General features: G+C 30.6%; 1 protein-coding gene across 2 annotated transcripts in view; it reads right to left on the reverse strand.

The window, feature by feature from the left end:
• Window positions 1-6,948: 6,948 nt before the first annotated feature.
• Window positions 6,949-24,972, reverse strand: part of NDE1_2 (NADH:ubiquinone oxidoreductase) — a 28,548-nt gene continuing 10,524 nt past the window's right edge. The window contains exons 8-10 of one of the 2 annotated variants that reach the window (XM_012938645.3): window positions 14,118-14,236; window positions 13,397-13,593; window positions 6,949-8,977 (exon numbers count right to left, since the gene is read on the reverse strand). In XM_012938645.3, the coding sequence (XP_012794099.1) occupies window positions 8,917-8,977; window positions 13,397-13,593; window positions 14,118-14,236 (377 nt within the window). In that variant the 3' untranslated portion in view covers window positions 6,949-8,916. Of the gene's footprint in view, window positions 8,978-13,396; window positions 13,594-14,117; window positions 14,237-16,992; window positions 24,754-24,972 lie in introns of those variants that run through there. The other variant, XM_051212146.1, reaches the window with a different exon arrangement.

Below are 24,972 nucleotides of genomic sequence, written 5' to 3' on the forward strand. Positions count from 1 at the left end.
TGTGGCATCTTGTTTATTGAAATTTCCTCAGATGTCCTTCTTGCGTTAACTGTGAATCCTGTGCCCTAAGGTAAAAATATATTAAGGCAGCTCAGTTGGGAGAACAAGATAGAAAAACCACGAGTCATATTCTTTAAAAATCTTCCTGTTAGTAAATAGGAAATATTCGGTAAGTATTGAAAAAGAAAACCATATTGACATTGTTGAGTTTTCAATTCCGTGAATAAATCATTGAATTTTAATCCTAATGGATGATATTGATTACACAGTGATATGTTTTGAGTTGAGGTTTTCCAACTACTTTGGTCATAAACTTGAGACCTGGTATCACCCTACAGTAGCGTTATATATGATTAAAATTAGACTTGTAAACCACTGAATGGCGACTCAATGGTTTCTCTGTGAGAACTGAAGATCCTGGTTTCCGCATCCATCGGGGTTATGGATGAGCACTTCTGAACAGTCCCATATTATGGTGAAACATCTGTCCAGTGCATCCTAATTTTAAATGGTTCTTTAACTCAGGACGGTACGTGATCTGAATTGCACTCAACAACCTTGACAAATCCTTGAACTGATCATACTATTCACCTGAAAGGTAATAAGTATACTCTTAAACAAATTAACAACCATACCATAAAGGGTTGCATGATACAAGTCAAAATAATTATATAACCTAAACGTGCTATATTCGTCTAATTCATTATTTTTTATATGCTTGCGTGATTAGTTATTAACTTCTATCTATATACATTTTATGCACTGTATGTATGTCTATTTATCTACTTACTGTATTAAATTTATGGACTACACATAAACTGATTCGATAATTCAGCGAACGATTAATAACCACATTAACCCAAATACATCACTATTGATTATCAAATCAGTCAGTTTGCCAGAACAATCGATGATCTCATCTCTCTACACAACACATATTTCACACTTCTTACCATCTCTATATTCTTATACATTTGATCTGATGATTCAGCTTGTCATATTGTCACTTGAATTTATTAAACAACATAATTAATCTAAGCAACATACTAAATTAACCATAATCTTGAACCATTCAATTCAGAAGTCCTAGTAAATTAAGCAAATACTTTGAATAATACTGAACGATAATGATAACATTTCATGAATTAAAGAAAGCAGTTATCTGACACGAATTTATTCACCTATCAATTATAACATATTTAATCACAATGTATCCGTATTTTTCAATTATAGATTTATTAATATAGTAGTTATGCTAAGATACCTTACAAAATCTTTTCTTAACATTCATATACATTCCAATACAATTGTTAAAGCATTATTCAATTCTAATATCAAACGAATAATTGGCATTACAATACTAGTTGTGTTTTTTTTCTCTAATAATCAAAGATACTAAAATTCGAATTAAGTCACATGTTCATGACCCATAAAATAGAACACACATGACTTTGAAAGAAAATAAAACGTACTAATCATCTGTTGAAGATATAATACTTGGAAGGTATTTGTATACTTTACAAAAGGTAGGTAATATATAATGACATTATTATTTTCTTAAATTATATATAACATATCAGTATTGATATAAATAGTGCATGCAGTAATTACTCAATCACATATATAGAGATTAAATATAAGTTAATAGAATGTATATAAGTAAAGTATCAAGAGAATTCGATTACTTTGTTTTCTTTACATAAAGAATTGAAATGAAAAATAGACTGTTTAATATATTCTTAAACTTTTCTATATTCTCCATACATCAAAATTAATTATGATTATTAATGTCATATGTAATCAAAGAAATTAGAGTAACATCTCATGGTTAAAATACTATATTACTTATCAGTCAGCAATTCATAACAATAATAATAAATGAATAGAATATAAAAACAATTTTGGTTTGTGTTATTGATGTCGACAGATATAAGTAGTATGTATCATCAATCGAAAGTGAAATGTTTGTCGATAGAAGATTGAAGAGATGAGAACGATTGCTGTGGAAATGAAGGAAAAGTGAAGTGATTGATATTTTGCAAATCAAGTATTTATTGTATGGTTCTCAGATTTTACTAAGATGTTCTGTAATTTTATGTTTAAATACGTTCGATTGTTCACAGTTATGTTTTCGTTCACTACAAAACTGGTAAATTATCGACTATAATCTAGAATATATGAAAAATATTAATGTTAGAATCCAGATCATTGATGCAGAAATCAGTTGTGATATGCAATGATTGATTTCTGGTATTACAATTCAAAGTAGGACTGATTCAGGCATCAAATGTTGCAAAAACTTGATCCCATAAATAATTCAATTCATAAAGATTTATGCATTTAATTCAAATATATGGTTAGTATTCTTGCTTTCATATATTGCCATAAAAATATGTGATCAATACATTACTACATTATCAACAGTATGTAGATTTATGGAAGCAGAATAATGGGGACTTTTAGTTTATCATTTAAACTGTTGGGACATTCAGGAAAATATCCCAAAAATTATTCTGTTAAGTCTAACGCTATCCTTGGACTTGAAATGATGTTGTTTTCTTATTGGTCAATATTTACTTCACGTGTCGTTTTCCTACTGGTCAGTATTGTACAATGTTATTTTCTATTTTATGGCACGATGTGGTCTGCTTGATTGGTATATAAACAGAGTATGTTTGAAATATAATGATTCATATCTCCGAGGCTGAGACTTGCGTTCTGGACTCAACTGGCTGGGCTAGACAGGAAAGGGGGATCAATCACAAACCTAGGCCGTTCTTACGTGTTTGCGCGTCTTTGGTCCGATCGATAATTAGCTGTCCTCTAATCTGCCGCCCACAAACAACAATTAATTAATTTTTATTGTGAAAAATCAAAACGACCGATAGGTCCTGGGTTCGAATCTCGCGAGGAGGGATCGTGGATGAATACTACTGAAGAGTCCCACAATAGGACTAAACGGCCATCCAATGCTTCCAAAGTGGTCTAGCTTCAACTGACTCATGATGTCAACTATTAAAATTACAATAACATCCACAAAAGTTCCTTCTGATATTGCACACATGTTTAGTCTTGGACGAGGATACTTTTAGCAGTTAATACTCAGTATTGTATATCGAATTAAAATTCAGATGTTCATCATGGTATTATTCATTTTCAAAGTCAGGAATTTAAAATGATTTACGGTATAGTACTATTATGATCGAAAGCTATCAGAGAATAGATCCTTTATTATTAACAAAAAAAGAGGAATCAAATTTATTACATCAAGTAATTTACGATCAAGTGCAAATTCGAAATCTAGTTTTTTAAATGAAGTAGTCCCATTTGTATCGTATATGACTTTTGAAAGGAATCATTCAACTTGAATTCATTTTTTCTAACATATTTGATTTATACAGAAAACGAGAAAGATTTTTCGAATTTAACTATTCATTAACTCATAAGAAAACCAAATCCAGTGTTTTGAAGTGATGAACTGTTTTAGAAAAGAGTAACTGAGGTTGTTTCATATTGGAATATTTAAGGATGAAACTACCTACGATGAAAAACCTTTTCAATTCTATGTGAACTTACTGCTTATTCACTTCACTGAATATACAAAAGTTAACAACCAAAGTCACACAGCAAAATGAAGACCGTCTAGATAGAAATTCTGAAAGCACAGTAGTCTGCTTTTCATTGTAATGTGTTCAAAATAAAAAGAATAACGATGTTAAAAGTACCAAAATGAATTAAGCTCGATTTTGATTACCTTTTTATTCTCTCTCATTGATTAATTTCCAGTGCACTTACTTTTCATTAATTTTCTTGCACTCTTCAATCTTGAATTTATGAAACTAACATTAAGTTACATTTATCTACACTAACTGACGGTTAACCAACAGTATATGAGATGACTTTGTAACCACACTTTAATGATAATTCTCCGTGATAACTAGAATGGATTATAAAATTCCACCATGTTGTTATTAAATGTGAACAGAGGTTATATAAATGAAGATATAATCGTAGAGAAACAAGCACATTTCAAGTGAATAATGTCAGCGTTCTACCATATATATTAATTTGTGATACACCATAAACAGATTAGCTTATGTCCTAAATCATATGAAGTGTGCTCATCGTGTAATTTTCGTTCTGGATACAATTTACGTGAGAAGCAAACGCTTTTGTAACTTAACTTTCAACCAATGTAATATCGATTGTATGATTGTAAAACAAACATGCTTATCAATTTTAGTCGTCCACAGAATTAAGTAAGAGAAAGTATTATTGAGCTCTTATTAGGATGCTAGCCAGAGGTCAGAGAGTTTCGAATTTCAGGCAAAGTCAAAGTTTGGTTCCATCTAAATTTATTTTCATGACTTACCCCAAACTAATGCTTCTTTGACAAACTATTTATTAGAATTAAAGCAAATGGATTAGTGCTGCTGTTACTAAATTTTGAGATGCGCAATCATCTGTAGTTTATACGAGATCGCTTATTTACTTACTTACTTACGCCTCTTACTTAAATTTATGAACCGCGATCAATTAGTCGGCTAACTTTATTTATTTATTTATTTGAACACATAAATATTGGTACAAGAGGGCACCAAATATATATGCGCCACACTTTTGTGTGTGGGCCGTGATACTGCTCGGGTGCCCAGACGGAAGCAGGTGGTTATCTTAGGGGGCCACACCCCGAGTCTTTGACCTTAAGGTCCGACCCAAAAGGCAGTGGAGCATCGTGAGTAGATGCAGTCCCATGATAGCCGGTGACCAGCGATTGGTTCATATGCCATTTGTTCCCGCAAGATACTGGAGCCCATGTGCACCATTGGTTTGGAATCCAGTTAAACCTCCGGACATTCGCTTTTCGTCCTCTCATTTTCGTAAACAACACCCCCGCCACGAGAAGGCAATGAGTAGGACTTCCCTGGCAGAGGCTGCATACGCGTGACCATGTGAGAGCATTTCGAGAGGGAGGGCGGGCCCACCCCACTCTCGGCCATACCAGGGCATTTGGGGGCTTAAGCTAACTTTAGATTGCTATCATACGGTCCATGTCAGAATAGCAACATTATCCACGTATTACATGAACGAACCGTTAGTACTGGTATTAGCCAAACTAATACTTCACTTGTCGTAATAAAGTATTATCTCAAGGTGTTTGGCTGGAAAATGAATATTATGTTTCCGTGACAAATGTTCATTTGAGTGAGTTCCAGCTCAACGGATTGATTGGCTTAACGTAAAGAATTTTACTGAGATGATGAACCGATCTAAGTTTGACAACTATTGAGAAGCTGAACGGCTATTTCGTCCTAGTATTGAACTCCTAGGCAGTTATAACCCCGGATGTAGAGTCATGGATCCCCATACTAGAACGAAACGGCTGTCTAGAGCTTCTAGTATTCATCTGACTTAAGTCGGTTTGTGGTTTCAGGAAAATTCAACAATTCCCACAACATCCATACTGACAAATGAAAATTGATTGCGATTTAAATTTCTAATAAGAATCCGAATGTCCACCGTGGAGACTAATCCAATTCAAAACCTTTTAGGAAAAAACTTTCAATTTTAAAAATCTTCCCGTACATAAATTTCCATAGGTTCAAAAAGAAACAGTTATTCTTCTGAACGAGCGTATTAATTATTATATGTTTTCATGTTGCAATCTGACATGCTAAAGCCGAATGGTACAATGACAAATACTGAGACCTCTCAGTTTTCTTCGATATCTACACGTTCAACATGAGATAGCATTCAGTAATACACAGTCTGATAGTTTTGTTTTTTAGCTACTAATTAGAAAACTGGACAAACATTAATACTGACCTTGTAGGAATAGTTTGTATCATTATCTACGAGATATCTTATATTTACTATTTTACTTATTGTTTAAAGAAATCTTTTAAGAAGTGATACGAACTGTCGTTTCGGACGTAAATGGGATCGTCTAACTTCATGACCTGCAATCAAGGTTTAAAATCTACTTTACAAATTATTTGTTAATTACATTTTTGTTGGCAACATTTTAGATGGAGTAAAGTGACTTAACAATTACTACTTGAAACAAGAAATCCAGAAACAAAACACATTCGAAATGACTATTATAAGAAAAACAAGAGAATATTTCTATTTCTTAAAAGTTAAATGAACACAGGAAAAATAAGTGAGGTTGATCAATTTCGTACATGAAATTAGGTCAACAACAACAAAGCCTTGTTTGAAGTTAACTAATTAATGGAAGTTAACCTTATTGTAAAATTGACCACGTCTAATCGGTTATTTACTAATGCCTGTTATTATTTAATTTAATTATAATTCTCTCTGCATATATATAGCCCTATACTATTGGTTTATACAGTTTATTGATTTGCAGTCAGAGAATGTAATTTATCAAAAACAGACTAACAAGTCACAATGCTTTGTATCTCTACTCATTCTACACAATCGATTTCATTATTTTGAATGTCAAACTCAAAGAATGAATATTCTATAGTTAGGACATAATAACTTGTGAGCAGTCGGCAACAGATGTTATATATATATATATATCGTATGAATAAAAGACAGCATTACAAGTTCTTTATTCATGAAGGTATTCTATTTTTATTCAAATTAAGTATTGTCCTGTAATAAATTTGATCAAAGTTTATGTGACAATGCTATAAAATAGATCAATGACAAGGTTCGGTTTAATGTGTTAATTATAGTAAAGATAACTAAATAATTTGAACGTCACGTATAGTTTTAGTCAACTTTTAAAAAGAAATAAAACGAATTAAGTTCAAGGTGTTCAATTGATTATCAATGTGGAAATCATATGTGAAATTTAAAATGTTGATATTTCATTTTGCAACTCATTTTGTTAGATAGACAGCTAACATTTAGTATATAAAGAGAACATGAATATTGTAGCGGAATATGGAGTAAATACACACAAGAAAAATGTGGTACCGTGAAAAAGAAATGCCTACAAAAATTGAACAATAGATGAAAGCTATCAGCCTCGAAATTTCGATTTGAATGATTCTAAAAGAACAAAATTTAATTATAATTTACTTGATATTCAATGGTGAAAATGAGTAAAATTATCGTTCGAACGGAATAGCGTATGACTATTAACTCTAAATTCTTAACCTCTTAAATAAGTCAAAATCAACAAATGTAGTCAATGAACTAATAACAAGACTATATCTACATTGTTTTAAGTTTCTTGTATAACTACTGATTAAAATGTAATTTGACAATCATGTAAAGATAAATAGTAAACTGTGTAACGCATCCATTCATTCTAAAGTGAACACTTCTAAGAGAAGCTACTAAAACTGAATTAGCTTGCTTGATCAAGACTGCAAGTAAAAATACACATCCAGTTAGTGAGTTACACATTGATAATTTTGTATTGGTAATGTTTCAATATTTTGAAATTTATAAGTTCTTATTTTCAAAAAAGAAAATTACTGATATTAGTGACACCTTAAACATAATCGTGCGAAAATACACGAAGTGATTCCACGTATACAGTATACGACGTAAATAACTGTGATCAACTGAAACATGACCAACCCTCTTTCCACTTGAACTAAGCGTGGTTACTAGTCTGTTAACATGAGAGTATATGTAACAGACTAGAGAAAAAAAGTAAGCAAAATAGAAAACCCATTACTCTACTATTGTATCCCAATAGCAATAATAATAACAATAAACAGTAATAAAAACATTGTATTGTATACCATTTTGGTCGTTATCATAATATCTATTAATGTACATTTTACTTATGAATTACTTAGGTTTTTTTTATTCGAAATGACTGTTATGTTGGACCATTTTCGAGTAGGTACAATTCAATCACCATAAAAATACATTTTGAAAAAAAATTAACATTTTATCAATGACAGATTGTACAATTGTAGACGAAAAGAAATTTTAAAAAATGATAAGAAATATATTTTAAATAAAGAAACAAGTGATAATAATGATAATGTTAATATGTTTTGGCGGTAAAATGAATTCCGACTTGATAGTCACAGGAAATACAAAATAGATGATAGAAACTAAAAGATTAACTTAGAAAAAAGAGGGGAGGGCATGAGATATATATGACCAGAAAAAGAGAAAACTTTAGGAGAAAGACAAACTATACAAGGGATAAGATGAATGACAAAAATAAAATAATGAATATATTACGCCCGCTTCTTTTCATCAGTTACAATATACGTGTTAGTGCAATAAAACTAATGAATATCATTATATGATGTGATAAATACAGATGAGAATGAAAATAATTTATATGAAAATCATAGTTATCCTCTTATTTGTTAACAAGTGACTTAACTGGTATTATACATACACACACATACATGTATTAAGTGGAAAATGCCTCCTTGTAGTGCTTTGGAAAAAAAAGAAAACTGAATAGAACAAACAGATACATGAACAGATAGATATAGACAGAGATAGCAAGTACCATAGACTTCAGTATAATGCATTACATAAGATAATTTTACAAAGCAGTAGAAAGAGAACAAAGAGGAGTAGCTGGAACAGAATGAAAGCTGAACGGTAACTGTGAGCACCATGGTTCATGCAAAAAGAGAAAGATTACTTTGTATAAGATTTATCAGAATAAGTAGAATCTTATAAGTGTGATAATTAGAATATTTCAGTGTTGAAAAAATTTATCTTCTTAGGAGAACACCTGACAAATTGTACAATAATAATAATAAGAGATTCTGAGTTAAACGTGGAAAATTGATGAAATGCACCGTTTTTCTTAATCCAAAATAAAGATTATTCACAAATACAATAAGAAACACAGTCTTTACATAAATAATATTTCGTTATATAATAGGGGTAAGATGTATAGAAAGATAAAATGAATTGACTTCTTTTCAATGTACTTTACAATATAAATCAATTTCAATGAACAAAATGTATAGAATTTTCCCGAGATGACTTTTCTGCAGTTGGGAGAGGATCTCTGAAGATAAAGAAGAGAAAAAAAGGGAACAATAACAATAAATTGTCTAAGATGATCTATTATATAAATTTTCCTCAATAATAATTTTAATTCTCAGTAATCATAATAACATTAAAATATACAAAGTTCAACAACAATAAACAAGAAATTGTCAGTTACATTCAAAAAGAGACAGTGAATTTCAAGTATTACTAGAATAAAAAATTATATATGAGAGGGATTGAATTTTGATAGTTAAACATTATGATCCAACAATGACCTGTGACAAATCAACAGCTTAACACTATGAACCAGTGACAGTCTAAGCAATCGACTACAAATTATTATTTCATGAGTCTATTAGCGATCGGTACTTAATATACTTTAAGATTCAAAGTAGTAGTAGTAGTACTGAACGTTAAGAAGTTTCGAAATCCATAGTCTATTGGTTAAAACTTCATATATTGTTACACATTTGCACGAGACAAAAATAATACGAACAATGAATGATCATTCAAGTGTAATCAATTATCGAGTAGCATCCAAGAAGGTTCAAAAAAGCAGTGTAAGGTGTGACACGAAAGAAATCTATACACTTACGTAAACTTTCAAAATATTTAACAAGACCAGTGTTCTACAAATTTCCATATAGTTACAAATAGATTTACAAACTAGAAACATGTGTACCTGCGATAAAACTGAATTTTTTTATGATCTATACATATACTTCAAGAAAAGTAAAGTAGATCAACGAGGACAATGAGTCGATAGATTAAAATATCACTACAAACATTTTAATTTAAGAGAGTTCATTAACTCAGTAGCTTACTCACTTTCTTAACTTAATACGCTAAAACGAGTCTCGAAATAACCAACTCCTTGGTTCGACTATGTATAAGTAAAACTTTGTAAGGTGGCGATCAGAGGTATTCGACAGGAAACCCTAGTTTTGTGCTATTTGGTACTCGTCAGCAAGGTGTATCTGAATTCTTGTGGGAACTGGTTCTCCTTGCCGAATTTGAATCCAGCTTTACAGTTGGAGACGTTAGTACCGAGCTATCCGGGCAATGAATGACCTCATGTGAGACTAAGATGTATTTACAATAGATTTGCCACAGAATGGTGACGAATATCACTAAGGAGGGCTGAGGAGCACTAAAAAAGACTTGAGATATATGACAGTGGTTACTACTCAGTGATCAATCAATTGTAAGTAATGCGTGAGTGATCAGAAAATTGTTAGGTGTTATACGCAATAACTATAAAGTAATGCAGAGTAAACTGCTATGTAACATAAATGTTACCAAGCAATCTTTAAATAAATGACCTATCAAGTAGTCAAAGAAAAAAGATATAACCTTAGAAGTTTGATGAAAATTCCAGACCTAAATGTACAAATTAAAGATTAACAAACCTAACTAATATGAAATCCTACAATCACTGCTCACAAAATAACTAGCGTCTATAGACTGTATACTGTATATACTGTCTATATACTGATCTTTAGTATTGATTTTTAAGGTAAGATGTATTAACTTCTTGGACTGAATAGTCTATGCTGATTATTGTGATATACATAACACGCTAGAGTCACATCACAAGTTAACACTTTACTTCGTAAAATAAAATGGATTAGAAAGAAAACACATTCGTTATTTGATTTAATCACAAGACGACGGTTATGAAAGTGAATGAAGTAACTGTCAAGCACTTAAATTAAGAAAAAACTACTATAGATAAGCTTATAATGAAATGAATAAAATATTCTAGTGGAAAAACCTAATATGACAGCGTACTCTTGTCGTCACTCTAAGAAAAACAAGACTTAAGTCTTTACCTCGGATATGGAAAGTGACGGCATAATTTAGTTTTATCGATTAAGGTAAGAGAAATGCCTCTGAATAAGTTTATTCATGTATTCAGAATAATGAGCCAAGTGTAGTTTAATGCAGAAAATACACCTTCATGCAATACTTCAATACATGCCCAGATTTTTGTTTGTAATACGTGCGTTATTAGCGACTTGACAGTCTTTCACATACATACAAGGCTAGTTGTAAAATCAAGACATTGTAAATTAAAGCAAAATTTGGACAACCAAAGTGAAAAAAATCTGGAAACATTTTATAATGTAAATGGATCACATAACATCTAACCAGTTGTTTATAAGAATAATGTCACCCGTTACGACCGAATTATAACGATAACAAAAATGATTGAATGGAATTCAGTTGATTGGAAGCTAGCTTACATGAAAAATGTAAAATATTCTACGACGAAAATACCACTCCATCATGTTGCGGACGCGTCAAGTGTAGGGCAGTCAGTCGTGATGGGAGAAAGATTAAATTATAGCAACAGTTTTACCTCAAATAAATTTTATAATAGAAATTTTTACAGAATATCTACAACTGAGTGACTCAATAAACGAAAACATAACCGTAATTACTGATTACGATACACTTAGATAATTTGACAACGTGGGGTTTACTTCGAGGTGCATTAAGTCACTACACCTCTGAACATAAAGCAAATCGAGAAATATCACAAGTATATTTTTTCTCCAGTCATGACGATAAATCCTGAGAGTATGAACATAAATATTAAACAAATAGAGATTGGTTTTAGTGCTCAACATGCCTATGTTCATACAATTTTGATCAAATATGTAATGATCTAGTAAGCTGAGGGAAAAATATCTTTGGCTGTAATGACATTCGGACTTGAATCCGAAATAGTGATGGCTTGACTACTAGAACCCATTGTTGCTGAGACGGTAATCACTGCACAAATTATTGACTTTTATATTCATCTTAAAATAATAACAACCGATCATGTCATTTTTAAAATTATTGGGTGACAGATATGGAGTACAAAGGGTAAAGTATGAAAATGGTTCGTTATTGAGAGGGAGGGAGTCAATAAAAAACTCAAAACATAGTTTCTCAAATATTACATCTTAGATCCGAATGTAATAACCACTTTTACGACACCCCTACGTAAATCTATCATTATGTCAACAGATTAAAAAGTGTACAAATTATGGGGCAGATTTATTTTAATCTCATTAGCTAGTTAGTAAGTACCCACATGGTTAATTATTAACGTTTATCAATGTACCTTTTCCATACATATGACTTTTTTATGGGCCTAGTCACCGTATTAAATGACTCTACAAATAAAGCCACCACACCACCCATGCCTGATCTGACAGACAAGTCAGAAGCCAAATATCATCGTTTTTTCGCCTTTACCGTTGGGTCTATTGAATCTATACACATGAAATATATTATTCCCAATACATCTCATATGAGCCTTCGTATTTTATGTAATTATCATGTTTGCTACGCAACGATCAAGTTTAAGAATATGTACTGAACTAATCTAGGGATATATTAAAATAAGGTTTAATAAATTACCAAGTAAAATGGGTTAATAACATATCCTCCCGAAAAAGCTCCCAGACATTTTACTGAATACGTTTACCAAGATATCAAGTCCTAAGAGAAAGTAGTAAAAAAAAGATTAAACCCTATGGATAGAAACCCTGTCATAGATTACAACGACCTGACTGACACGATAAATTTGATTATCAATATCATAACCGTATTAAATATGATTGTTGCCTGAATGTTATTTAAGTATAAGCCTGTAACAGGGTTATTTTATGTCTAAGGTTAATACTGAAGAAAAGTTTGCACTTTCATCTCATTCAAAAATATAGATGTAAACCCTATAATCAATAATGATAATAATATAAAATACGAAAATTGACTCATGAATTCAACTATTAAAATACGAAAATATGGTACAAACAAAAGTATGAAGTTAACAGTGTAAAGAAACACTAAATATTTGTGGTTCTTTGAATTGTAAAAGGATATTTACAATAAAGACCGGACATTGTAATGTGTTATGAGCGTAAGAACAAAGGAAATAAAAATCTAATTATCGGATTGAAGAATAATGTTTAGTGGTTCATCATCAGATGCTGATAACCATGTTTGTATTAAAGTGTAGCATTGAGATATGTTATAATATGAAGTAATCGACATTGATGATGGAAAGAATTAGAGTTACAAGGATCATCAAGAATAGCTATATATATATATATATATATATATATATATATATATATATATATATATATATATATATATATATATGGTTATAAGCAGATGATGCAAAACCGTCAGAAAAAATGAATTCATAATATTCTGTATCAAATGTTGTTTTAGCTTTATTCAAACTCGTTAGAGAAACCAATTGAATGAAATAAGAACGCTTTCAACAGAAAGTCATTCGATTGCCTCCAGTACATTACTGTGAAAACGTCCGTAACAACAATGAATAATGTAAAATATCTCTCAGTTTGCGTAAACCAACGAAAAAGTAAAAACTGAAAATGCACATATTAACCAATCAATGAACATTACTTACAATTTAATAGGACCATTTGTCCAACTTGGATTAGATAATCTTTGTGGTGACTTTAAATTGTATCTTTTCAATTCGAAATCGGATGATGGAGAGTGTATATTACCGTTATTACTGCTACTATTACCATTATATACTGGCGCAGAAAGTGGAGGATGACCGTACGTCTTATACAATATAGATAATTTCATTTCTAATTGCTATAGAGAATAAAAAAAGGGACGAATATCAAAACAAATCATTAAAATTATCAGTATAGAGGTTTGCAGAGATTACAGAATGTTACTAATAACCACAGACAATAGATGACAGCACAATATCGTGAAATGGTTGAAGTCAGATATAAACACTATTTGATTTCGGCTCAGTAGTCTGAAAGTTAAGCGTTAGAGCGCAAGATTGAAAGTCTTGGGTTCGATCCGCGATGGTGAGGTCATAGATACACACTGCTGTAGAGTAGCATAAACAGGATTAAACAGCTGTTCGGTGCTTTATGGTTATTAAAATTAATTTGTTCCAACAGAATGTAATTTGATAAACAACAACAATTAATATTTATTCTATTTTACTTTGACAAAAACAAAATTTAAAGTATATACACCTGTATGTCGGAATCCGTAGCTAAAGAAAGATACGCAGGCACACAAACGAACGTATACACGCAAATAGTAAAACTGTAGATTAATTAATATTGTTGTTGCTTATCGTAGACTTTCAAACTTACTCCTATTCTTTGTAAAGCATTATTCACCATATTTAAAGCAGATAATCTGACAGACGGAGTAAGTATTGAATTGAAAAAGCAACTGTTTTCTGTTTGTACCATAGAATCTATTGTATCGACTAGATGAAACAAGTAATGAGAGAGAAAATATACATCAAAAGAATTGTGATTATGCAGGACAACAATGTAAAAGATTGTCAATTCAAGAATAAACCATTAAGAATTCAGTTAAATATGCTAAAAATAACATTTATGGGCATGCATTATATATATAAAAAAGGTAAACTTACTAATGACTGACTACTGCCTATATATAGTCCTTTAGAGCTAATTGAACTCTGTTGACTGAGTTGTGCTGTGGCCACTGGTCTAAGTGACCCTATATTAGCGTGGACTACAGGTCAATAGCGGTACGAATAGCTCAGCACTAACGTCTCTGACTGTGTGACTGAGTGATGCAGAATTGAATCATCCAGGTAGCAGCACCAGTTCTTTCGAAATTAGAGGTATATCTTGCTGACGAGTGCTAAAGAGCATGAAATCTAAGTCCAGGGTACCCTGTCAACTACCTAACATTAAGCTGAATTAGACATCTATTACACTCAAATTCCGAATTCGCAACTAGTGTTGCACACCTATGATCTGATACGAGATCAAATCTAAGACCTTCAAAGCTTTATGGAAAGCAAATAACAATTATAATAAGTAAGAGTTTACAGTCCTAACTTCACCCGATTCACAATGCAGCAAAATGCTTAAAAAGAACTTGAAAACTTAATGTAAACAATGTGACTATATTTGCCGGCGATTAAATGTACAATGAGTTAAAAAGTATCATATTTCATTTTGAGAGAGCTTTAGCATCATGGTCAGATTTATGAATCATATCATTTGGTAAAATAGAAACTATCAGATAAATATGATCGCCATTTTTTTTTAAACACTGGACTACATATATCTAGTAATGCATCTAAAATGACAATGTTAGAGTTCCATGAAAATCACAGTAACTTGAATAATCCTAAGACTGCAGAATAAACCGTTAAATCCAGTCGTTTAGTTATGGAACATTAGAACCCGATATAAGCGTGTTGCTACACCATAATGTAACAATATAGTGAAAAGAAATTAACAAGACGAAAATCAAGGTCATAAAATATTATTTATTGAAGTAAAGAAATTAGCATATCAAGCAGAGGTAGTAATGGACTTGAAAATACAAAATAAACAGCAGTGTTATATTCAAACAGATTCAAAAAGAACGAATGAATTTGTCTCTGATATCCATGTTAGTTATAATGTTTAAGAACACTAACTACAAATCAGGATTATCTAACAGACTCAAAGCAGATAGCCTGTATCTTTCTAACATGTCTATGACCAACAGTCAATGGTTTAAAGGGATGATATCATTTTTTAGTTAACCCGCCTTTGTTTTTATTAGACATTATACTCATACTATCAAGAATGCTATGCCGACGAATCAACACGTGTAAAATATGTTTCAAACAAAAGTGGAATTATTGTTTGCAGGATATACATTATGAAATTAAATAAAAACGGTAAATTAGATAGACATAAAGGGAATTACTTGAATTAGTCAGTTTCAATAAAAAGCTCCTATAATTAGTCATGAGCACTCAAGGGGTGATTCGAAGTTCAAGAACCAAGATTAACAATTAGATCTTCATTAAATAGTGAAAGACTTACAAACTAATTTCCTCCAATCGTCTGTGACATTGTATCATATTTATCTTATCTTCATATTTCATATGAGCATGCCATTTCATTTCATAAAAACGTTATTCTTTCGTTTCTCTAGCAAGAGAAAACTTTTATGCAACTTGGACTTCTCATTTTAGTTAACGGGAGGGAAAAAGAGGATAGAAGTAATCTTGTTGCTCAATATTAAAGAGCCTTAGTGGAATTCAGTCAACACATTTTACAGTTAAACAAGAAAGTAGAACAGAATAAGCAACATAATAATCATAATCATTTCGATATGATAGCATAAATTATGCTTTACGACATATAAAAGAATGGGATTAGAAAAATGTTACATGTAAATGACTGAATGTTAACAAAAAATGATCCAGATTGATTCGAAAATAATAACAATTTGTATGTAAACTCTTTTGTGAATACAATTTAATGGGACTTATATTAGCACGTTAATTAATGCAAATTTATGATTAAAGGTTATCACAATAGTTGTAATAGCAGTAATAATAATAAAATTATTATTATTATTATTATTATTATAAAAAGTGGGAAAAGGGGAAAACACACTTTCAGATATGAAGAAAAAAATACTGCTACTGCAATAGCAACTACAAAGCAGTTCACGGAAGAAATCTCATTTCATTTTTACTGAAAGTATTCAGCATAAATTTTTATTTCAATAAAATCCATGTAAATATTATCTTGTATTGAAATTAGAAAAAAAACAAGCAATTTTATTCAGTTCAATTTACATTCAATAAGAAAATTAGATCAGATACAGATCAACAAACAAAATTGAATTATTATCGATTAAATTTTAAGGTATACTTATTTTGATCTGTGCAAGATAATGAAAGTAGTTAAAGAATTACCATATTAGAATACATTGTTGTTACATATTCATTCTGTCTGTTAGTTGAAACAGTATAATAAACAGTGAGATTGATACTGTAAGACTTCATTGATATACTACTTGGAATATCTAACCACTTGAGAAACCTCACCCATTTAGAGTGTTGAACATAACGGATTTACATTATTTACCAAAACATGTTTGAAACACTGAGTAGCACATGACTAAGCCACATCCCAGTAATATATATATATATATATATATATATATATATATATATATATATATATAATTTTCACGTCCCCAATAATTATGTTGTGGAACCATATAGTAATATGAAATGCACTTACGACATAGAAAACAACATGTGAATTCATGTGTAACACTTATTGAATACTATGAAGTACAACAACAAAATGTTTCTTTTATTGTTTTATTCATCTCCAAATCAGTTTCCATTCACAATCAGATCATTTCTAGATTTACTCTCAACAAAAAAGCTAAAGCATGAAAGAGTGTAATGACAGTAGTAACTGAATATATGTTGTATACGATATTAGGAGTAAATATCAAAATTTAGGTACACTAAGAAGGTAAGTGAAATTAACATGTATTTCTATAATAGACAAATCGGTGAAATACGTTTATGAATTAAGCTGTACACCATGCTTTCGATCACTAAGACAGATAGTATAGACTCTAATATTTTAAGCAATAGTTTCTTACTAAATCTTGCGGAATACAAATTCCTTTACTTGGTCTTCATCTACGATTTAAGTGTGAAGAGTAGTAACACTACCCGATTGTTAAAACTGAAATAGGTGAAACAAGGTTCGAACCAAAGACTTAGTATTTGAAGGTTGAACGCTTTAACTAATGAGTCACCACCCACCTACTCTAGAATCAGTAAAGAAGAGTCAGTCATTTACATCATTGGAACTAAATACTAACCTCACTCAATGTTTAATTATCAGAAACAAAATCATAGTTATTATAACAAAAAATGTTAACAATAATAATGAGAGCAAACCAATTAATAAATTGAATTACTCTATTACAATTAAAACTATTTAATATGTTGTTAACAAATATCAGTGAACTATAATGCAATCAATTGAGCACCTACACACACATACATGCATACTACAAATGTAAATTTATTTATTTATTTATCAATAATTATCATTATAAAAGAAAATATGTAATTTTTTTTCTATTTAGTTTGACATAGAAATTGTATATATTATAAATATGTAATAAGATGACTTTGAGATTACAATTATTTGAACTCAGTGATTGAAACACTATTTAATTTCAACATAATCTTTCTAAATTTCTTAAGAGATAAATTCTCTCAATTAGTCAAATGGGCATGAAATCAAGGGTAAATTGTAAAAATAAAAAAATTAATATGAATAATGGAATAAACAGTGGCGGCCTGCTTGAATATTTAGGCTACCTGTTCCTCCGATCTAGATATTTCATCAAGTTATTTGTTTTCTTGTTTGTTTTAGCACATCATTATGTCTATTGTGCTCACAAACTATTCAGGCGCGTTTATGAAGTTTACAACCTTTCGCTGTACGGGTTACAAAAAGGTACAATCAGCGACATCATGGTGGCTGGCAATATGCATTGAAACGAATGAACATTAATCAAATGTGGATTATCGAACTCCTAACATCTAACTGGTCATCATTCAAAATTTATCGGCACAATCGATCAAGATATAAGAAAAGGAAACTTGTTGAAATACTTTATGCTGAGAATTCTATATCGTACCAAAAATATAGTGTTGAATAAAGCTTCTAATAATAATAATAATAAATAATAATAATAATAACAGGCAAATACATATTATATTATACAAATACTTGTTCACATACATACACACATACAATCACTAATCATTCTTTTAAAAGCATAGGTTAGATAAATTATCTATGTAATTAAGATGACAGCACATTTATTAAACGACGTCAGAAGTACAATAAACGTTTTACAACAACAAATAGAATAATAGAGACTAAATGGTAATAATAATATTATTATTATTATTACTAAACAAATATGCAGTGTGAAAACATTTCAAATCATGGGTTAATCCAATATACCAATCCATACTTGTAAATATTGTACAAGGATACGCTTAAATTGGGTTTTAATATTAATCATTGTTAAGATATGTCTCTATAATCCTGATGGGGACTTTATTATGTTAGTTATGGTTACTGAAATCTTATAATTATGACTACTTATTTGTTTAGATTCCAAAAGAAGGTTGGAGATGGATCAGATAGGATTTTACTAATATAACTGAAGCTTTACTATGAAATATGAGTACAAAATTTACTTGATCACAAGAAACTGTATAATAAGAATAAAATACTTGTAAAATCTTAATCAGTAAAAAACTAGATTTCCTGTGTGTAAGCGGCTTCATCAGAGAGTACGAATAAATAAACGAACTAACATAAATTTAAATAGTGTGATGGAAACAAAACAGAATATTTTTAGTATAAATATATTATTCATATTATTATCAATCTACTCAATGCTCAATTTATTCTAGATTATCATGTCCAACCTTGGTAATGATACTTAGAAAATTTTAATTTAGGGAATCTGTAAAACATATACAAAATAAATAATAATTGGTGCATCAAACAAAACATTAGTACACCATATATATTGATTGGTTGAAAATATTTTCAGTTTTTAAGGAGGTTTAAATGATATTCACTGACACCTTTAAAGCAGTATCAAAAATTCACACATTGATCAACTAACTACGTATTTATATTTGAAAACATTACATTATCCGCATTTGAATGAAAATAAACACTATTTATAATCTACTGAATCAATGGCTTGTAGTAAGCAATTGATTAGTGTGCCATATTCACTTAACTCATAAAATGTATAGACAATAAGTTGAAACAGTAACCGTAGTGTCTGACTGTCATAAAGTAAGACAGAGTGAAATGCTGAAGTTTACACTTGGTATTTAATAAAGTGATGGATATATCACCTACGCTGCAGGTGAAACAAGTTGACAAAGCCTGACTGACTCTTACACCAGGACTTATAAAACTTTTGATATAAGAGAAATATTTAAAGCTTCAAACTACATCACATCCTATAATCATTCTAAATGCTAACGTACACCACTTCTGAAGTAACATTTTAGATACTTTTTGATCATTCTTATACTCAAGGAGGTCAGAAGAATACGAATTTTGTCGATGTCTTCATCAAAAATAACTGGTCTTTGCATAACCTAGCCGATAAGTGAGTTCTCTAAGTGAGATATTCTCCGCACACATTCACATACAAAGACACACGATCACTGAAGAAGAATTGATTACCAAACCTCACAAATTAAGACAGCTATTTCACTACAGAAAAGTTACACGAACCTCATACACACAAAAACGTAAACACACTAAACACAAACGTTGATCTTCAGAAAGTCACAATCATTGCTATTTGCGAAGAAAATATTTAACTTGATCAGGTGGTTATAATCCTGATGACATTGAATGGTTAGTGAATAGACAGACGTTTAAAAGTGCACAGACTAATCTTGTGGCCTTAGTTTATTGATCGGTCAAGTGTAGACTATAATCATGTGTTTAGTACCTGTAACAATAACGCACAGGCTAAAATAATTTATGCTTGCTCTTTAAGTACATATGAAAATTTACGGATCTCCTGCCTTGACGACAGGGGAATCGCAGTGACAAATATTTACAACCACAACCGTACATACTGAATTACTTGGTCGACAGTTTATGTAACATGAGTAAAATAAGGATAAAGTTGAACTATACCACCGAGTCAATAGCGAACGTGCAATTCACTTCTTGGTCACAGGATAGATAGAAAAGTAAATACCCACTTTACTTTGACTTTTGTAAATAAAATTTTCAAGTGTCCCTGCACCAACTCTAACTTATTTAATAAGTAATAAATCTAACAAGAAATTATTTCATAACCGTAATTGTTACCTTTTATCAATCACTTTTACTTCAACTAATGAATTCTAACAAAAATAGAATCAAATAAACTTCTATAGCATAAGATAAATAGTATTAAATATTCAACATGTAGTCAAATGAGGATAGTCAGCTCTTGCCATGGATGTATCACTTGAACGCAAACAGGAATTATGTTTATTGATAAAAACTCGATGACATGTTTGATTTCTGTAAAATGAGAATAAAATCAATTGACAATCGTAGTTTTAGTTAAGATGTTATTTTATGCAATTAAACAGACGTGGTATTTATACAAATAATAAGACTAGCGTACATATAGAAAAATGGATAAACGTCACTTTTTTTACTGAAATCTGGTAGATAAGCGATGAAAACCAACGTTAAAAACCAAATATCCTAAACTCATGTACACAGTAAATTTTGATAAATTAAAATGAAATAACTGACTTAATTAGCCTGATAGTGCTAGAACCGTCAAAGCGCATAGACAATGAGGAATTTCCTCACAAATATATGCCGAGGAAAATCAAACAACATGACATAATACTGACAAAATTGAATTAAAACCAATACCATTGAATTATGTCCAACGAATGACCGTGATATGTCAATGATCTTAGTTAGATAACCACTGAAAACCTGAAAGTACTGGACTGCCGATTCACCCTGATACAGAACTTTTGAGCAGTGTGCATCCATGATCCCGTACCTGATAATCGAACCCAAGACCTTGGACTTCGCACACAAAAGTTAAATCTCTAAACCATTGAGTTGGTATCCAACGGTGTTAGTGTCTAACTTTGAACGATTTACGACACTGAGCGACACTTATAGCTCGTAGACGGGTTTTCAGTGGTGGTCTAGCTGAGATCAGCTAGTGATCAAGCTATGAAAACTTTATACTGTTTAATATCTTCCAATTTTATTAATGAATAGAAAATAAGGACATGTTCAAGTGACGATTACATTGCAGTTAAATTACACGAAGCATTGTCTCATTACAAACAAACACTAGAAAAACAACAACTAAGTATATGATGACAGGAAATTGTCACTTCGTCACATTTTCAAATTCCATGCTACTAATTACTCACTACATGGCATGGATACTGACCGTGATCACCTAGGATACACAGATTATAGCGTATGCTACTTATGTTTGCAGATAAAAGTAGCATGTAGCACCAGCTGGAAGTGGAATGTCTGCAAGCAGAAGGTTGGGAAAATTGAAATGAAGAGAGAGAAGGAAACTGAAAGCAATCAAGATACGAACAGGAGTGGAGGGACAATAAAGCTTGTAAGAGACAATGTGCAAATTATGTATTAAATATATGGAATTCACATTTTGTGTAAGCACCCTGTAATTATGTATTAAATAATAAACCGGTCTTCTCTATCTAAGTTCTCGTTCACTATAAGAATACATTTTAACCTCTGACTTACTAAAACAATCATAATGACTAATATCCTTATCCTCACTAAGCTCACCATATAACATCGTAACCTTTTTTATTGTCATGATCATTCCAACTATTGTCGATCAGTTTGCTGATATATAGAAACCAAAACTTCACATTGAAACCTGTCATGACTAGATTCCGTCAATTATTTAATGCATATTAAATAACCAGTTTCATAATAAGAAATGACTTATTCTTGACAAAATTTGAAGTCTGTACAAAGTGAAAAACAGCATAATAAATTGTACAAAAATAGAAAATATGGTAAGTGATGATGAAAGCACACTGAACAATCCGTTTTAAAATACATGCACGAAACAAACATTTAACAAAAACATCTAGAAAAAAGAAACAATATAAAGTAGACAAAGATCTTCATTCCTAGTGATTTCACAGGATTAATTGTTACAAATATAACTGGCAACGACAACCACAGAAATAAGGAGGGAATAGTGTGATCATTATAATATTTGGCCATGTTGGAAGACAGATAAACAAACACACAAGTAGTCATTTACACCCAAAGTTAGCGTTTATCATATAACTCCTTTAACACAAATAATTAAATATTATCAATAATTATTTAACGAACTGAAGAAAAGAAGAATTCTCTTTAAAAGTATTAAGAAAAAAACTTTCGATCTGTCATTTTGAGTTGAAAATAATACGTTTTGATGCCGAAACATAGACAGGTCGAAACTATAAAACAAAGGACAAGTCAAAAAGTAAACAACAATACTAATATACATATAAATATATACAGAAGTATAATAATAAGTAGAAAGTCATAAAAGTAGTATTAGACGAATTTAATTAAAATTGAACAATAATTTATAGGTGTCAGATACCTAGTTAAAATTTATCATTAAGCTATTGAGAACACTACATAGTGAATATAAAAAAAATGCATTCTCGTTTTGTTATAGATTAAAATGACTACTTATTATTATTAAGACAAAATGACTGTGAAGAAAAGCCTTCAGTGGTATACACACAAGCATGAAAACAACCTGTTTATTCTAGGGAAGTTTTGTCCATTTTTAATAGGGTTGCTGTTAAATTTATATGACTGCTGATATTTAATTTATATACACACACATCAAATAAAACCGTTCAGTAAGTAATATCACCGATTGATCAGCAATAAAACATGTAAGCTACCCAATACAGATTAATGGTTTAATCAAAAAAGAACGATGTATACACATAATTACATGCATTGATTATTAAATTTACATCATCAGTCTATACTTCACCGATTTATGTATCACTGATAAACAAATGTTAAGAAAACTTCAAATGTGTACAAACCAAAATATTTTTTCCAAGAAAGAAAACAACTTTTCTGTAAAAATTGATGTATAATTTTCTTTGCATATTACAGAAAAGAGAGAGAGTAAATTAATTACCATGTTCAAAAACAATAACAGTTAAAGTGAACTGGAAAAAAACCATAAAAATAAACAGTCAAAAAGTGAACGCAGACAAAAATTTCACCCTCTCTGATGTTTTCTGTACATTTCTAAAAGTGATATGGTCAAAGAGAATTTACATTGCTGCCTTAACAAAACAGTTTCGTTTTTTTCTTACAACAAACAATTGAGCACAGTTATTTACACGCATTATTAACAGAGATAAATTTGATAAACTGATGTCTAAATACAAATTGTTGGATCAAATTATTGTTCATTAAAACAAAAGAAAATTAATATACATAGTAAAGTAAGAAGAATATTTTGTGACAAGCACAAGAAACTAAGCACTGACGGTTTTATTTAATGATGAACGCAATATTATTAAATAAAACATGTTCACATACAATTATATTAATATTATTTGAAACAAAAACGAGTAAATCAGAAGAGTTCATGGATAAAGAAAAGCATTTTTTCCATGTACACAAACACACAGGTACATAAGCATACAACATATTAGGGAAAGAAACTAACACATAAACAACAAAACTGTGCAAATATACATACATATTCTGATTGGAATAAAAACTGTAAGACAAGTGCAAAATATTTACATAAATCGTACATAATGTGAATAATAACATTTTCGAGAGATAGAGAAAAAAAAAGATCATGTGATAAAGAGCACATACGGTGTAATCGGAGGCGTGATCAACATGAAACAGTTAATTGTAAAAATTAATTGCATACACATGTAAATCCATTTTTTTTTGGTATTTTTTTCGATTTTCTCATTCCATTATCCTGTTATCAAAAGTTTCCTGACTTAGTGAATTATGCGATTTTGTTTATAAAAATAGAATCTGAGAAAGATTTCTTAAAAAGAAGTTTTAGAACAAGTTGTACATCTAGGTGATTTTCAGTTTGATATACAGCGAAGGAGAAAGAGAGATAATTAGTAGCGAAGTTCGAAATTAAGTGTATGAAATTTTCAAAGAAAAAAGGATGAAAACAGTTGACAATAAGTAAATTCACTATGAAACGAAAAAGTAACAGTAAAGAAATTAGTTCGACGACATTGTTAAGAATAGTACAAGTATACAAGAAAAAGAATTCTCAATGGGCAACAATAATTAATATACAGATATTATACAGTAGTACAATAAGAGCAGGAACGTAGGCGCCCTGGAAAGCAAAAGAATGAAAACTAGTTCACATAATTCGAATATATATACTTACAGTATACATTTCAAAGACTCATGAAATCCTAACCCATAAAAAAGGGAGGATAAATACCGGTCTGTAACAAGACAAGTTCAGTTTAAATGAGGCTGGTAAAACAGAAAGTGCTATCACTCAAAAACTAGTCACAGGTTATTCAAGTTTTCAAATAAGCCATAATAT

The sequence above is a fragment of the Schistosoma haematobium genome, chromosome ZW (assembly GCF_000699445.3).
Source record: "Schistosoma haematobium chromosome ZW, whole genome shotgun sequence".
Taxonomy (NCBI): domain Eukaryota; kingdom Metazoa; phylum Platyhelminthes; class Trematoda; order Strigeidida; family Schistosomatidae; genus Schistosoma; species Schistosoma haematobium.